This window comes from Gopherus evgoodei, chromosome 4 (genome assembly GCF_007399415.2).
Source record: "Gopherus evgoodei ecotype Sinaloan lineage chromosome 4, rGopEvg1_v1.p, whole genome shotgun sequence".
NCBI lineage: Eukaryota > Metazoa > Chordata > Testudines > Testudinidae > Gopherus > Gopherus evgoodei.
The window spans coordinates 15,678,070-15,695,586 of NC_044325.1; the positions used below are offsets into that span (position 1 = coordinate 15,678,070).

The 17,517-nt window shown below is 43.5% G+C and overlaps 1 protein-coding gene across 1 annotated transcript in view; it reads left to right on the plus strand.

Moving 5' to 3' along the window:
• The first annotated feature begins 415 nt into the window (after positions 1–415).
• PRKCH (protein kinase C eta) overlaps positions 416–17,517 on the plus strand; it is a 170,338-nt gene continuing 153,236 nt past the window's right edge. The window contains exon 1 of the mRNA XM_030558528.1: positions 416–997. Within this exon, the coding sequence (XP_030414388.1) occupies positions 635–997 (363 nt within the window). The 5' untranslated portion in view covers positions 416–634. The remainder of the gene's footprint in view (positions 998–17,517) is intronic.

Consider the following 17,517-nt stretch of genomic DNA (forward strand, 5'->3'; position numbering starts at 1 on the left):
GGACCCGCCGCCCTCCTGCCCCGGGCTGGCTGGGCGCAGGAAAGCGGCTTTTCCAGCCGCTCCGGTGGAGAGCGGCCCAGCCCACCCCCCACGCAGCCTCCCCGCCCAGCTCCAGCCAAGCCCCGGCCGGGCCGGTTCTAGGCTCCTCCCCGCGCTGTCACACTTGCCTCAGGTGCTTCCTGCCCGCTCGCCCGCCTGGCTCGCACGGGCAGGGCCGGCGATGCGCTCTCCCGGGGCCAGGCGCGCGCGGCGGCGCCCGAGTTCCCGCGCGGGCTGAGGGGAGGCTGCGGGCGGGCGCGGAACCGGCGGCGGGTGGCTGCGGAGCGCCAGCTGCGGGGACGCGGCAGCTCGGCCGGGCCCGCCTCGGCTGGGGCGGAGACCTAGCTGCTGCGGCGGCTGGCTGGTGACTGCTTCCCGCGGGAGGCGAAGCCGGGCGGGCTTGCTGCAGCCAGAGGCCGCCCCCCCCCCCAGCGATTGGCGTCCGGGCGGGCAGGGGAGGGGTGCGCCTGGCGTGGAGGGCTTGGGACCGGTCTCCGGCCGCGTGGCTCAGAGATGCGGGAGCAGGCGCTGCCTGCCCCACTGAGGAGGAGCCGCTGAGCTCAGCATCCCCGCCTGCCCCTTTCGCCGGCTGGCCATGGCCGGGGGGGCCATGAAGTTCAACGGGTACATGAAGGTGCGGATCGGCGAGGCGGTGGGGCTGCAGCCCACCCGCTGGTCGCTGAGACACTCGCTCTTCAAGAAGGGCTACCAGGTGCTGGACCCCTACGTGGCGGTGAGCGTGGACCAGGTGCGGGTGGGGCAGACCAGCACCAAACAGAAGACCAACAAGCCCACCTACAACGAGGAGTTCTCCGCCCCCGTCACCGATGGCCGCCAGCTGGAGCTGGCCGTCTTCCATGACACCCCCATCGGCTACGACGACTTTGTGGCCAACTGCACCCTGCGCTTCCAGGACCTCTTACACACCACGGGCAACGCTGACAGCTTCGAAGGCTGGGTGAGTGGCTGTCCTGCCGCGGGGACGTGAGCTGCCCACGGAGTGTGTGCTCACACCTGCTGGCATGTACACGCCCACATTTGTACACCTGTATGTATGCACACGCAGCTCTGCGCTCACACACCTACTTGTAGGTGCATTCTGCATGCAAGTGTGGCAAGATGTGTCTGTGACGGCCACCATGTTGGCCAACCCACTGGAGATTGAACCGGGGACCTCCAGGGCTAAAAACATGAGCTTAAGAGCCCATGCTCCCCAGCAAGGGGCTGTAAAAACGCATATTCTCTGTGAATATGTAAGTAATGCACACTCACTAGTGGGTTATGCATGCACCTACAAACGCTCATACATATGTGTACGCTTGTAGTTAATTGCAAATATGCACACGAGAAAGGTCACATTTCTTTACAAATCTATACACACATACCCATATACCTGTGGATATGCGTGCACACTTTGAATTTAAAGCAGTTACAGGGATGAACTTGACAATGCCTGGTCATGCATAAATCACATACATAACAGCATAAGCAAAACATCAGTAGTTGCAGGTTCCCCCACTTCCAAGTAGGTGCAACTTGCATTCTTCCTCCTCATTCTTTTTGCTGATACAGACTAACACTGCTACCACTCTGAAACCTATCAGAGCTATAGTTCATGTTTCAACCCTAACGATGGAATAGATGATATACAGAATCATAGAAATGTAGGACTTCAAAGGACCTGAGAAGGTTATCTCCCTCTGTGCTGAGGCTGGATTAAGTATACCTAGATCATCTCTGACAGGTGTTTGTGTAGCTTGTTCTTGTTCTTCAGTGAAGGGGATTCAGTGACAGGGATTCAAAAACCTACCTCACACCTGATCCAGTGCTTAACTATGCTTAGAGTTAGCAAGTGTTTCCTATTGTCCAATCCAAATTTCCCTTACTGCAGCTGAAGCGGATCGCTTCTTGCCCTACCCTTGGTGGATTTGGAGAACAATTAATTACTGTCTTCTTTATAAGAGCCATTAATATATTTGAAGACTCTTATCAGGTCCACCTATTTCCCCCCAGAGTCTTCTCTTCTCTAAAGTGAACATGCTCCATTCTTTCAACTTTTCCTCAGAGGTCAGGATTTCTAAACCTTTTATCACTTTTCCTGCTCTTCTATGGAATCTTTCCAATATTTTCACATCTTTCTTAAAATATGGTGCATAATAATTACCTCTGTGTCAGTTAAAGGATTTCCTACTTTCCTTTCCAGAACTAGAATATAGAGAAGGGAAGTGTATCCATCTAGCAATAATTTACAGTGGAACAAGAAATGCTAAATGAAAATACACAGCATTCCAGGTAGACAGATTGCAGAGGAGTTTGGATATTCCCAGGAGGAATTACAGTAAATAACTTGTTGAAACCAGACAGTTTAGTGAGCATAGTCAAAAAACCACCACAGTCAAATCAGACTGATGATACATGGGGAAGAGAGAAGTGCCACTAGAGAGAACAGCTAGATGTTGGGATCTTATCGCAAGAGAAGCTGCCAGTGCTTTCCTTTCTCGGTTCAGCATAGTGGCTGAGAAATAACATTATGTATTGAAGTACCAGAGAGACTGTTATGTGTTTATAGAAAAATACAACATTGGTGCTCCACATCCAGCTTATTTATTGTCAGCACCAACAGTGTGCTAAGTATTCTCCAGCCAAGTGTGAGGTTCTGCCGTGTAGAATGAGCAGCTGAAATACATAATGGACTGATGAAAAGATAAGACAAGGGAGGAACCTCATGCGATGTGACAGCATTGTGGTTCACACCCATTTTGTCAATCTTTTTATTAATATTGGTTATTAGTTTTGTTGTCTATTTCAATAACACTTGTTTTAGGTGAAAGGGCTCGAGACCTCCTTCTACAATGTATGGGCTACACACCCATAGATATCTGTGCAAAATCTGTATGTGGTGCTGCAGCTACACCATTGTAGTGTAGACACTGGCCACAGTGATGGAAGGGATTTTTCCATCGCTGTGGTTAATCCACTCCCTCGAGACATGGCAGCTAGGTTGATGGAAGAATTCTTCCATCGATCTAATGGTGTCTACACCAGGGCATAGATCATTTTTAACTACATCTCTCATGCATGTGAATTTGCCATGCTCCTGAGTGACATAGGGCTTGTGGTCTCTACTAGGGTAAGTCAACCTAAATTATGCTGCTCCAGCTATGTGAATAATGTAGCTGGAGTCAACATAGCTTAGGTTGACTTACCCCGGTATCGTCACTGCACTGTGTCGATGGGAGACCCTCTCCAGTCGATTTACCTTACTCTTCTTTTCACAGAGAAGGAGTACCAGGGTCAACCAGAGAGCACTCTGCTGTCAATTTAGCACAGGGGTTGGCAAACTTTTTGGCTTGAGGGTCACATCTGGATATAGAAATTGTATGGCAGGCTGTGAATGCTCATGGAATTGGGGGTTGAAGTGCAGGAGGTGGTGAGGGCTCCGGCTGGGGGTGCAGGCTCAGGGATGGAACCAGAAATGAGGAGTTCAGAGTGTGGGAGGGGACTCCAGATTGGGGAAGGGGTTTGGGGTGCAGGAGGGGTGAGGGCTCTGGCTGGGGGTGTGGACTCTGGGGTGGGACTAGGGATGAGGGGTTTGGGGTGCAGGAGGGTGCTCTGGGCTGGGACCGAGGAGTTCGGAGGGCTGGGACTGAGGGGTTCGGGCATGGGGGACAGGCTCAGGGGTGCAGGCTTTGGGCAGCGCTTACCCGAAGTAGCTCCCGGAAGCAGCGGCATGTTCCCTCTCTGGCTCCTATGTGGAGGGGTGGCCAGGCGGCTCTGTGTGCTGCCCTGTTCACAGGCGCCGCCTCTGCAGCTCTCACTGGCCAGGGTTCCCAGCCAATGGGAGCTGTTGGGGGAGGCGCTTGGGGCAAGGGCAGCATGTGGAGCCCTCTGGCTGCCCCTATGCATAGGAGTTGGAGGGGGGACATGCTGCTACTTTCAGAAGCCGCGCAGAAAGCCCCCGATCCCGCTCCCCTGCTGGAGCGCATTGTGGGGCAAACCCTGATCCCCACTCCCGGCGAGAGCTTGAGGACTGGATTAATAGGGCCGGCGGGCCAGATGTGGCCCGTAGGCTGTAGTTTGCCACCCCTGATTTAGAGGGTCTTCACTAAACCTGCTAAATCAACCCTGCTGCAGTTGATTGCAGCAGCGTCGTTCTCCCCATAGTGAAGACAAGCCTGTAGCTAGGCTGATGTTACTAAACTTAGATTGACCTTTCTACATTGCTGAGGGCTGTGAAAAATTTTGTGCCCTATGCAATATAGTTAGGTCAGCCTAACCACCACTGCAGATGTAGCTAGGTTGATGGAAGAATTCTTATCTAACATATCTTCAGATATGTTTTAAAGAGAACGGTGACTAGTTGTTCTCCATATTCATTGGATGTAGGACAAAAAATAATGGGCTTTCTGCAGCAAGGGAGATTTATCTTATATATTAGGAAAATCTTCCTTGCTATAAGGATAGATGTGTACTGGAATAGGTTACCAAAGGAAGTTGTGGAATCCCCATCATTGGAGATTTTTCAGAGCAGGTTAGACAGCTGTCAGGGATGTGCTGTGTCAAAATGGGGGGGAATGGACTAGATTAGATGACCTCTTGGGATCCCTTCCACACTACCTTACACAGAATCATAGAATGAAAAGTTCTTTATATCAGTATAGCTTATTCCCCTTCCTGTGTGGACATAAGGTATACTGGTATAAACACTTTTATACCAGTGTAACCGTCCTCACTAAAAAAGGGAGTTGTACCGCTTTAACTACACCAGTATAATAAAAACTGTACAACTTTTGTGGGTAGACAATGCCTAAGAACTGATACACTCTTGAAAGCCATAGGAAAGCATAGTGCACAGTGCAAATCTTGCAGTCTGTAATTAGACAATTTAGGATGCTTGAGCATCCAGATGTGGAAAGAAAGGCATCTTTAGCAAGTAGTATGTCACTACTACTGGTCCTTGTCAGTTAGTGTGATTATATGTGATGATTTGCTTAATTCATAGCAATTTAGGTCCCAAACTCTTACATAGATGAGTAACTTTATGCATGTGAGTTGTCCCAGTGCTGGATATCAGAATGGAATACTGTGTTTGGGGTGTATGTTGAATTTCAACATTCAGAGGATCTTAACTCTTCGGATGGGTTGATTTGCCAAAGCTTCTCTGCTAAACAAATATTATTACAACCTGAATATTTCTGTAATTGCGTATTCATTATTAAGCAGGTGTGACATTCATCTTGCAAATTCGTCAGAGCATGTTAATAGGGAAGATTTGTAGTGAGGCTCTGCTCTCTTTCTCTTTTTTGTTTACCTTTTTAGGTATGTTTAATGTCTCTTATTAAGTGCCAACATGCCTTGCGTATGAATAAAGTGGGCATAGCTATCTCCACTATCATGTACCTTTGGGTGCTGAGTGGGTGTAAAACTCTGCCAAACCTGAATGGCAGCACTTTACTCTTGCTTTACACAGGTGCATACAGCTACACCAGGTGCAAGGCAATGGAGAATCAAGCTCATCGTTATACTCTGGATGCTGTTATGTTGTTATATGCAGGGTGATTACAATCCTGGTGCTCCAAGAATTAGTTTAAAGCATTTGTTGAGCTTTGCAGACATTTAAGGATTTTGCTTGTAGCTCAACTACGAAGCCTTGTTTACTTGTCCCTCTGCTGACAATCAGATGACAATGAGGCTGTGTCTACAGGAGAGATCTTACGGTGGCATAGCTGTACCGATGCAGCTGCGCTGCTGTTAGATCTCTCGTGTAGCTGCTTTATGCCAACGGAGAGAGCGCCCCCGTCAACATAATTAAACCACCACCGGCAAGAGGCGGTAGCTGTCTTGGCAGGAGAAGCTCTTCCGCCGACAGCACCGTACGTACACACTACTACTTATGCTGACAAAACTTATGTTGCTCAGGGATGTGTTTTTTTCACACCGCAGAGCAACATACGTTTTGCAGACATAGGTGGTAATGTAGACATGGTCTGAGACACAATAATTTAGAGGTTTTCAAACTGTCAGGTGTGTCCCTTAGGGGGGAGTGTAAGAACGTTTGTGGGGCCCAGGGGCAAAGCAAGGCAGCTCTGGATTCAGCCTGGTGTGGTGGGACTTGAAGAGGGATTACCACCTTCACCCTCTGACTCATCTCTTTTTGTCTGGTTTGGGGAGACGCGACCAAAAATTGTAACTCAAAGGGGGAAGCAGGGGTTGGCTCAAAAAGTTTTGAAAACTGCTGCCACATATAATGTAAAATACTGAAGTTTTAACTGAACGGAGAAATGTTTTTACAGTAGCCAAATATCTTAGTACCAAATATCTTCATATTCATTCCTATGGGACTTATGTAGTAGCTGATGTACAGTAACTTTTAAGCATGGACAAATAGTAATTGTAAGAGCATGTTGGAACAGCATTGAATTGTCATAGTTATTAGGGGGGGATTTAATTATTGCTACAAAGGTTGTCAGTTTATAGATTTAGCTCATAGAATTTTCAGCACTTTTACTCATCAGCCTTGTTAAACTACCTCAAACTTTTTGTTAGCTTTGATCTTGAATAGTATGAAGGCAAGGGATTCTCCTACTTAAACATCTCTAGAACCACTAGGGGAAAATACACAATAGATGGACTGTTAGATTGATGGGCTTGAAACTGCTGGCATGGCTTGAAAATCTTGTTTCCATCTGCTCCCATGATGGATGGTTGCGCAGTGGCTTGTTAGCAGTTCACTTGGTTGCAGTGTGGGTAAAAACTAGCCTCACCCTTCTTGTGTTCCCTTGAAAAAACCCTTTTAAATTTCTCCTGCAGCCTTTTGTAGGATTATAATTTTCTTGGAGCAGATGCAAAAATTTTGCCCTTGTTTTGAATGTGATCAGTAGAATAATAATTTATTTATTAATTAAGCATCAATTGCTAAGTGGTGTGTGAGACCCAAAGGAGGACACAGTCCCTTCCTCAAGTCTTCTACAGTCTAGGTGGGCAGACAGATGACACAGTGAACAGGGGTGCCCTAGAGGATGGTTGTTTTAAGACCCAAAACTGTGAGCCAGTAGGAAGTTGAGGGTGCTCAGCCTTTCTGATTCAGGCTACTGAGCATAGGTTGTTTGTTTGTTTGATTTTTGTAGCCTTTGACAGCCTATTTCCTGACATGGGTTGTCATTGTGGACTTTGCAGAAGTGGATGCTAATATCTAAATTGTATCATAAAATTTATTAATCTTACGTGGGTTATTGCTGATTATGTACTATGTAGATTATATTACTTTTAAACCAACCTTTGTACTGTTGGATAATTTAAGCACTGTACCCAGATGTACAAACACTGTTTTCTTAACCTGTGTATTATATAATTTTAACATTAGCTTAATAAAATTTCTGAATCTGTAAAGAGAGATTTGAACGAGAGGTTGAATGATGGGCAAAATGCAAAATCTGACTGGGATCAGAGAGAAGTTTTGAAAAGGTGCTTGGGTATTTGCTTACCCGTCCAAGTCAGTCTGTTGCCCATCTTTAAAGGCAGGATGACCTGCTTCTTGCAGAGTTGGATCAAATAGCCACATTCCATGTGGCAACAACTTTAAGATGAAGACTGCCTAAACTAAACAGAAAGAGAGGATGGCTTTCCTGCTACTATATACCAGGTTACCAAATTGGATCACAGGGAATGCTGGTGAAACTAATTGGAGACCCTAGTTAGAAGGTAAAGGTGTAGTTCTGGGCTTTATTAATCTGGTACTGGGGTCAGAACACGCTTACGCAATAGGACCAGTCATGTCAGTAAAGTCACTTCTGAGATGAATGTTTGCAGGCCTGAGCCTCTGGTCACTGTTTTAGAAAAGTCTGCTTGTTGAGAAAGGGAGCTGAGGTTAGGTTAGCAGTAGAAAAAAGCTAACCAAGCACCTTGGGGAGGTTTCTGTATGAAACTGAGTTCTGTAGGACTCTTGTAGTCTAATCTGATGGGGCCTCTGTGCGTTTGCATTTATATTAAGCCTTTACCACAGAGGCTTTTTTGTAAGGCTGCGTTTTAGCCAGCATGATCTGGGTTTTTGATTTTGAATGATTTCTGAGAAATAATTTGGTTTTGACTCATTTTGAGCTCCAGGCAATAATGGGCCACCCAGGGGCTTAAACTATTGAATGGCTGAAAAACCTACCAGTTTATAGTGTAATTCAATATGAAAGAGTATCTCTTTACTAAGCTGAATGAACGAAATTCAGTTGTTTTCCCTCTTGCACAGTATACAAGTTCCTTCCATGTTCTATGCTTGAGTGAGTTGTTGTGCTTCACTAATGCAAGAAATCCCCAGAGCTTTTGTGTAACCATGGAAAAGGACAAGCGGAAGAGACATCAAATAAAATCACTCTCTAAGTATTCCTGTAAATGGTTCCATACCAAACACCACACTTCTCTGTCCACAAAATCTCAGTCCTTTTGGAAATTCTGAGATATACGCAGCAAACAATTATGGCTCATAATCATAAACCTTTAGATGAGGTTACCTCTGACTAGTGTGAAATCTTAGTTTTTAATATCAAGGAGACAACATCTGAAGTGGTGGGTTACCAACAATAATTATCATGCTCCAAACTGCAAAGTCTTTAGACTAGTCAAAAATTGAAGGATCAAGTAAAAATATCCTGGTTTATTTTTAAGGCAAGGTTTGAGCTAGAAAAGGTTTGAGATATAGGTATCCCAGCAAACTCTCCTAGTGTAGACGTAGCTTATATTGACATTAAAGTGCTTTTGCTGGAATAACTGCAGTCACACTAGGACTTTTGCCATTACAGAAATGTTACGAAAAAGAAAATGATAGCTGCTGCTCTTTTATATGGTGATAGAGCCTATAAAGGCTTCAGTCGGCACTCCATTGTGCTAACTGATGTACCTGTGAATAAAATAAAGACATTCTGTGACCCAGAGAGTTTACAGTCTAGGGCTATGACATTTGAAATAGGTGGATAAGCAGACACATGGGAGTGGTGGATGGTGGAACAGTAGAGAGGGCCTGGGTATATCTGGACAAATTAGTTGCTTCAGTGGACAAAGTAGTTGCAAGTGGCTGTCAGTGGTGGTTTGTAGGCATCATGGCAGATGTAGATATTTAAGGAGGCCCTGAGGAGAGGAGAAGGCAGTGACTCTATGAATTTTCATGGGACATTCTTCCCAAGCATCAGGGGCATTCATTGCCATTAGCGATAAGAACAGGTGGCCGTAACTGTACTGTGACTCAGTAAGCAGTCTCTTATTTTTCATTCATCAGGAAAGTATTTGAAATGTTTCTCTCGCACACAGGACTGGAAAGGACCTTTTGGGTCATCAAGTCCAGTCCACTCCTGTCACAGGTAACACCATCATATAATCCCATTCATGAATTTATCAAGCTGCATCTTAACACTAGTTAGGTTGTTTGCCCCCACTATTCAGGCTGTTCCAGAACCTCCCTCTTCTGATGATTGCAAACCTAATTTCCTGCTTAATTCTGATTCTGATCTAATCCCCCATATAAATAAGGAGTAACACTAACACAGTTAGTGGTGTAAAACTGCTGTGAGAGAAGTCAGGCTCTCTGCATTTTTTCTGGCATCAATTTTCCTTCTTTCTGGCATCCATTTTTAAGGCCATCCTAATGAATGTCTTTCTCCTCCTTTCGCACTTCGTTGTGAAATGTCAGTCTGTAAAAAGTTTTTGTTTTTAGCTAGACGCATATCATCTGTGGGATGTGATTTCGGAACAGAAATCCGGACACTTGCTTCTAATTTGATGCACACCAGCTTTATGTCAGTGTGAACCCATTGACCTCAGTGGAACTACTTCTGTTTTGCTGTGTTGTCCAGATAGATGGGGCAATTTCCTGTGGATGTGAAAGCTATTGTATCAGAACAGAGATTAGGAATTGTATGTAAAACATGAATGTAGACCCTACCAAGGTCCTGATCCTGCAAGCTGATCTGGGGAGCAGAACCCTGCATCCCTATGGAGTCCCGATGATGTTATCTAGGCTCTGCTGGAAAAAAGGATCTGTGTGCGCAGGTTAGTTTGCAGGACTGGAACCACACATAGGTGCTCATTCATTGCTTTATTAATAATGTAGATTTAACAATAGTGAAGAACCCAGTGCAGAAGCACTGAACACACTAGAGATAATTACATTTATAATTACCCCCAGCAGCAATAAATAATAACAAATCAAATCAGTTCAGCCCACAGCATCAAATAATTGGCGGGAGACAAAAAAATTATTCCAGCCAATAAAACAAAATAAAACAAAAGCACCCTCTCTCCCCTCATCCTTCACAGGAACATGCTTCATTTTTCCCTCAAACTCTTGGAGCATGCCTGGAAGATCATCAAGTCAGGCTGTTTCATCCCAAGGAGGAAGCAAGTTCTAGTGTCCTAGGGCCATCCCAAGGACACCCAGCCAGCTGATTTTTCTCCTTTATTAGCTGTCTGTATCTTTGGCCAGTATGTCATAGTGAGAAAAGTGATCTCTCTGATAGGCAGGTCTGAGGATGATGATGATGACGTTATTTGTATTATCATAGCACTTAGCCCTAGTCAGGGACCATGATCCAGGGCACTGCACAAGCACAGAACAAAAAGATGTACCTGCCCCCAGGAGCTAAAGTCGAAGTATAAGACAAAAAACAACAGATGGACACACAGATGGATGGGGGAGTGCCAGGAAACAATGAGACAATATAGTGATCGGCAGTGGTCTTGCCACACCCCAGCGGCCTAACTGCTGTTAAATTTTTTTTTTTTGTAGGTGTGACAACAAAGGAGAGTTTTAAGGAGGGGTTGTGAAGAAAGATAATGAGGTTGCTTTGCAGATGGTTACCGGAAGCTCTTCTCAACCAAGACGGGCAGCATAGGAGAAGTAAATGGGTGATGGAGGCTGACATCATTGGCCAGTTGGAGGTGGGAGCTGATCTTTTGATGCAGAATGAGAGAGGATAGGAAGTAGGGGTTGAGCTGTGAAGACAAGTATCTTATGTTTGGAGTAGAGCTGGGGGAGCTAATGAAGGAATGTAAAATGAGGAGTGATGGGGTTACAGTCACGGGCTAGGAAAATGTTTTTAGCCCTAGCTTTCTGAATGGACATGAGCTGGGCAAGATTGCATATGTCAAGGGCAGAGAAGGAGGTTGCAGAAATTGAGATGCAAGACAGTGAGAGCCTGGATGAGAGTTTTAGTTATGTGGACGCATAGGAAAGGGAGTATTTTAAAGATTTTAGGCAGAAAGAATTGGCAAGATTTAGACGTAGCCTGGATGTGAGGACCTAGTGAGAGTTTGAGTCAAAGATGCTTAGAGGCAGGAGTGACAGGCAGGATAGTGTGGTGTCCACGGTAATCAAGAAAGGAGGGTGTCAGCAAGGCTTGTGGAGGGGCCCTTGAGGTCATGGCCAACACGTTAAACTCTTCCTGGAAACCTATAGGAAGCCAGTGCAGATACTGCAGCACTGTTGTCTTTTTGCAGGACTGGGCCCATTTAATTTATGTCTTTATCTTTAGAGCACATTATCTTGTTGGATTAGCAGAAAAAACTTGTTTACAGTGTTCTGATGTGTGAATTCTAACAAGAGTTCATGCCTTACATGTTCTCTGTGCTAAGATAGACTGTTGTCTCTCCAGAACATATTCACTGTCTGTCTTATTTGAACAGGAGCTTTTCAAACACTCTTCTAATGGTGTTTCTAGCAACTTCAGGCATAGTGTGAAAATTCAGACTACATTGCTCAGGCTTCCAAAATATTTTTCAATCCCTTGGGGAACTCAGGATTGTATCCTCAGAAGTTGTTTACACTTGTCATTTGGTTGAAAGTTTACAAAATGGCCTAGGTCTAGACTAGGAAAATGTGCTTTAAGGCATGTTAGCTAACATAATTAATATTAACGTGTTCTCAGATAATAACCTGCATGTAGCATTGTACAAAGTTTAATGTATTAGCTGATCACGGTCAATCCGAGGTTCCCCCAGGGTTAACTATAACCTCTATTAATACATTTTAAAATATCACTGTCTTTGTCTCTAAGGTAAGTGCTAAGAGGTGTTCAAAACCTTCGCCTGTTTTCCAACACCACTCATTTTCCTGGGTTAGACCAGACCAATGGAGAAATATGCAGTGTGAAAGTATTTCTACTGGCACAAAATATCAACAGTGCACAAGTATTTTCAACATCAGAACTATGGGGGGGGGGGGAACCTACTATAATTTTGACCATTAAGGCCCTGTTCTAGCAAGGCACTTAAGTATATGTGTAACTTTAAACACGAATAGTCTCACTGAAGTCACTTGGATTATCCATGTGCTTAAGTGCTTTGCTGGATTGAGGCCTTAGTTCTGAGTTTGTCATAATTCTGTCCTTAAGATCTGGCCAGCCACTTAATTTTTTTCTTTTGTTCCATTCATCAAGAAAAAAAGTCAATTTGTGTCTTTCTGGCACCTCTTTCCCCCCCCCACCCCCAAATCAGTTAAGCTATTTCACAGGAGGCTGTGTTATGGCTGTTTTTTTGTGAGTGTTCATAATGTGTTTCTGCCATTTGCTGTAACTCTGGCATTTCCGTTTGTCACGTAGGGTGTATTTGTGTAAGCAATAGAGGAGATGAGTATATATTCTGGTACTTTAAAAAAAGTAATCTTAGTTCTCTTACTACAAAATGAGTTGCATCAATAATAGATTTGTTGTGTACCCTATTTTTCAAGCAATGTCACATCTCACTTAGATAACAGGCTCTGAAGCAGCTGCTGTTGCCTTGAGCAGCAATATTAGGGGAGGAAAGACTGATACTGAACTTTGCTTTTTATACAGAATCTTGGATGCAGGATTCTGTATACAGGCTCTGGGGAGAATGATTCAAAAGATTCTTTTGATGACCTAAAATCTGCCCCAGTAAAATAGATAGCTCCTCACTATAAACCACATGGCTCATTAATACATGATCTAGGCAGCTGTCAGCATCAAACCAGAGCATGTAAAAGACAAAATTTCACTGTGTTCAGAAAAAATGTCTGCAAAAATAGTTCAGTCTCAAGAATGCTTGAAAAGAATAACCAAAGCTGATGTTTTACTATAGACGATTACAGACAGAACAAAAAGCACGTTTTGTTTAGCCACCAAATTAGCGAGCACTTGCAGAGTTTTAACCAACGACCATATCCCTCCGTATTTCAGGCAGGTCGTCTCTTTACAATATGTAGCAACAGTTTCCACAGGAACTGCACTCTTTACAATAGACTCTGTTGTGGCTTGCTGCTGCACCGCAGTCATGGAGAGTAGGTGTTCTGACACTTGCAAGTGGACCAAATCTTTCCATCACTTGCTATGAATTTTCCAGTCAGTTATTAGTTGTTCAGATCTTTTTATTGCAAAAAGATTAATTAGGTGGCTGAAAATATTCATTGTAGACGATCATCCCCAAAACCTTTCAAGCACTATTCTACTGTAAGAGGACTCTTTGCGTCATGAAGAATCAGTTAAGTCAGAGGGAGGACCTGATTCTGAGCTGCGATCATTTAGCATAGCTCAATCAGAGTCAGTGGAGTTATTCCACTTTACAGCAACTGAGGCTTTGGCCCTTGATTTCTCTGATCTTATCTATAGCTCAGTAAATGTTATACATAGTAGGAGTTGTGTGGTACTTTGTGTTTAATTTCTGTTCTTAAGGACTTTCATATGGCTATATCATATATGAGATGCCAAAGGAGCAATACCATTTCCATTTATTTTTTCAGTGTCTTTAAGAGGATGATCTGACATGCCTCTTACAGGGCTGGATCTAATCTTGCTTATAGGCTGTATGTTACAGCACTCAGTGAATCTTAAAGCAATGTAAGGTTAGTCAAACATCTTCCTTTAAAAGAAGATTTATGAAAATGTACTCTAGAGGCTTGTCTCCTCTGGTAATGAGGTCTCTATAGCTATAACTCTAAATTGGCATTTAGAGGTTTAAAAAAAATCATGACATGAAAACCCCACAGTAGGAAATTGCACCTCTGAAAGAGCTGTGCCCACTCTGCAGGAAAGAGACAGAATTACGGTGTAAAGGACATGACGGTAGTGACATCCAGATTGGGAAGCGTTCCTTCCAGGGTGTAATTTATACTTATTCTACTAGCTAATGTTTAGGAGGCTGTGGGTAAAAAAATGTGTTTTTATCAAATAAAGGATTGACACCAAGACGAACTCTGAGCTGCTTTGACGATGCAGCAGGCACCAGCTCTGTTAAGCAGAGCATATGACAGTTTTCCTCTGAAGTATGGAGGCTTGGCAATGAACGCTACCCATCTTCCACTGGGATCAAGGTGGAGCTTTGCATGCTGCAACTTCTGTCACAGACAAAAGTTTCATATCAAAGAGGAGAGCATTGGCTGCTGCACTTGGAACTTTGCAGGCCACTCCACAGTTTGGCAATGCCTGGGTTCACGTGGGAATGTGATGAGCAGTAACAACCTTACATCCTTCAGTAGCATCAGTGTATGTTAACTCTTCTCAGTCTGCTTTGGACTTACAGAGGGATCTCACAAAACTAGGTGACTGGGCAACAAAATGGCAGGTGAAATTCAGTGTTGATAAATGCAAAGTAATGCATATTGGAAAACATCCCAATTATACATGTAAAATTATGGGGTCCCTCTCAGTGTCCCAGAGCCCGAGCCTGAACATCTACATTGCAGTTAAACAGCTTCTTAGCCCAAATCCCACAAGCCCTAGGCAGTTGGCACGGGCCAGCAGCAGATTTTTAATTGCAGTGTAGACATATGCCCTATGGCTAGGGGCTTTCATTACTAACACCAGTCGTATCTCATTTTGCAAATGGAGGTTGAACATCAGGCTCACGTACACTAGCAGACCTGCAGAAGTCTGGAGGCCCTCTTTAGGCCCTTCTCATTTGAACACAGCCACTAGAGTGGTAACTGTGACTATTAGTTTGCAAAGGCACAATGAGATCATCTCTTTTGTTTTTCCTTGAGTACATAACCATGATCCCAGAGTTAATGGTACTAAAAATTGCCTGAGGGCCTTGACAGTAGTTTCTTATTGTACATCTTAACTTTTGAGGTTCCAGGAATGTTTTAAAACTAATCTTTGCTACAGAAATATGGAGCTTAATGTCATTATTTAAAGTTTTCCATGTAGAATATCTTTTTTAGGTGTCACTCTCTTACAACTATTTCACTGATTTAACTTTTTAAAAATAAAGAAAGTAGGACAGAAATTGAGTAGACTAGAAATAGCATATTTCTGTACATGGCACAATGGAGATCATGGATGTTGTTAATTGAATCCTATTCTACATTCTGGTTACTGAATAAAGACTTAGCTGTGTCTCCTAGAGCCATGCCTAATGTGATTAGGACCCCAAATGAGAGGCAACATCTGTAGGCATTAGATCTATAGAGTAGGAACAAACATAATACCCACAAGAATGCTGGGGAAGTACACTCCTTGGTACTCCATCTTTGGAAACACTTTGTCTAAGAGGCGAGATGAACAAAAATTGCTACAGCTTTAACAATATGTTCTTGAGGACTATCAAGGAGATACCATAGTGCAACTTAAAGATATAGTATAAGGACGAGGAGTCAAAATACAGACTATCCCGTAATATAGTCAAATGCCAGAAAACTGGCAGTAGAGAAAGAATGTAATTAATCCATGACCTGCCAAGAATCACATGAGCACAAATGATTAGACCTCTCCATGTCGTCATAGCCCGTATTGTCAGCTAGACATTAATCCAGCATCTGATAAAGATAGCAATTGATTGCTTCCTTTTAGCTAGCTGAGGGGTGGTTTTAATAATATAGTTAGGCTTTTAAATGGGTGCAGCCGCAGGTCTGAGTTGCATATGCAATGTTGTAGACAGTTTCTGAATACATAGGCCTATGTGCCTCTCCTCCATCATGTGAAATCCCCACTTTTGCCAATAATAAGCAAACTATTAATTTGTACACAAAATCAGACCCTAACCCCAGAGGATTGCAACTGTGACAGATTTTCAGATAATTCAACTAGAGCAGCATTTTGTAATGATTAGAAAGAGAGAGGTTTGCTTTTTTTTCCAGGAGGAAAGAGCGATTTTGCCTCACAGGCTTTGGGGGATTCTATGGAATCAAAAAGTGTATTCTATTCATTGATATTGCAAACCCTTGCAATTGTAAGGCACTGTGGTTTGTCAGATAGGGTACTGTCTTGGGTCTCAAGAGACCTAGGTTCTGTTCCTCTGTCTGCCACCAGCTTGCCTGCTGGATGACCTTAAGCAGATCTCTTTGCTTCAGTTTCCCTATCTGTAAAATTGAGGTAGTGAGATTTGTAACAATATGTGCTGCACTTTGAGAGCTGTGGCTGAAAAGCACAATATCGGAGGTAGATTTTATTACAACACACTGGGTCTGGAAGCATAGCCTAGGCAAGTGATGATCATAGCTGGAATTCATGGTCTCTGCACATATACGAACTGAATAGTTGCCATCCAAGAAATACAATTTGGAATATAGTACTGGTAGCTCATGTAATAACTCTAATATTCTGCTAATATTTGGGGAAATTAAATCCACCAGACACTTTTTTAAACGGAGCAGCAGTACTTTTTGCACTGTTTTAAAATGTTGCATTTTAGTTTCCACGTCATGTAGCCCCCAGTTTCCTTCCTGCAAGATAAAAGTGCTTAGAGATGTCTGTCTTTGGGTTTTTTTTTTCTGTGCCAATCACTGTAGGTATAAAACACTATAAATAATTTCACTTTTTCAGTAAACTGTGATATACCATGGTAACCTTAATTTTTGCTATAATTAAGATGATGATGCTGGGCTTGGCAAAAGCCAGTCAGGTCTCAGTATCACCTCATTAGCTTAAAGGGAGACCTTTCATCTTTCTCCCTGTGGCATTAACAATTTGGGTGACCAAATCTAGAGAATTCATGAGGCTTACATGTTTGTTGCTGTATTTAGTGAATGTTTATTTTCCCAACAGAAGAAAAACTACTGGACAAACATGGAATGGCAGCAATAGATCAAAGTGAATTAAATGCAATGGCTGATTAAAAACCGCTATAGAGGCTATTTCTGAGCGCTAACAGAGATTTGTATAAAAAGAAATTCCAACAAATTTAAGATTATACCATAATCCTGGTACCATAATTGTCATTACCATAGAATCACATTGCCATAATTGTCTTCCAGAATTTTGTATCCAAGAACAAAGCCACAAAAAGTACTTAGTACCCAAGGAAATTAAGTAGGATCACAATAGAAATGTTTGTTTTATTCAAGATGTAAACATCTGCAAATATCCTAGGACTCCATAATCCCCTGAGTTACATTCACCAGAGGTAAAGAGGTAGACATCAAGGTATTATTTCTCCAGTCTTTCATTGCTATTAATCCATGGGTAGCAATGGCGGTGGCCGTGTAGCTAGCCGGCACAAGATGTCCAACCCTATAGAAACAATGTCTTGTACAGAAGACCCTTAGAT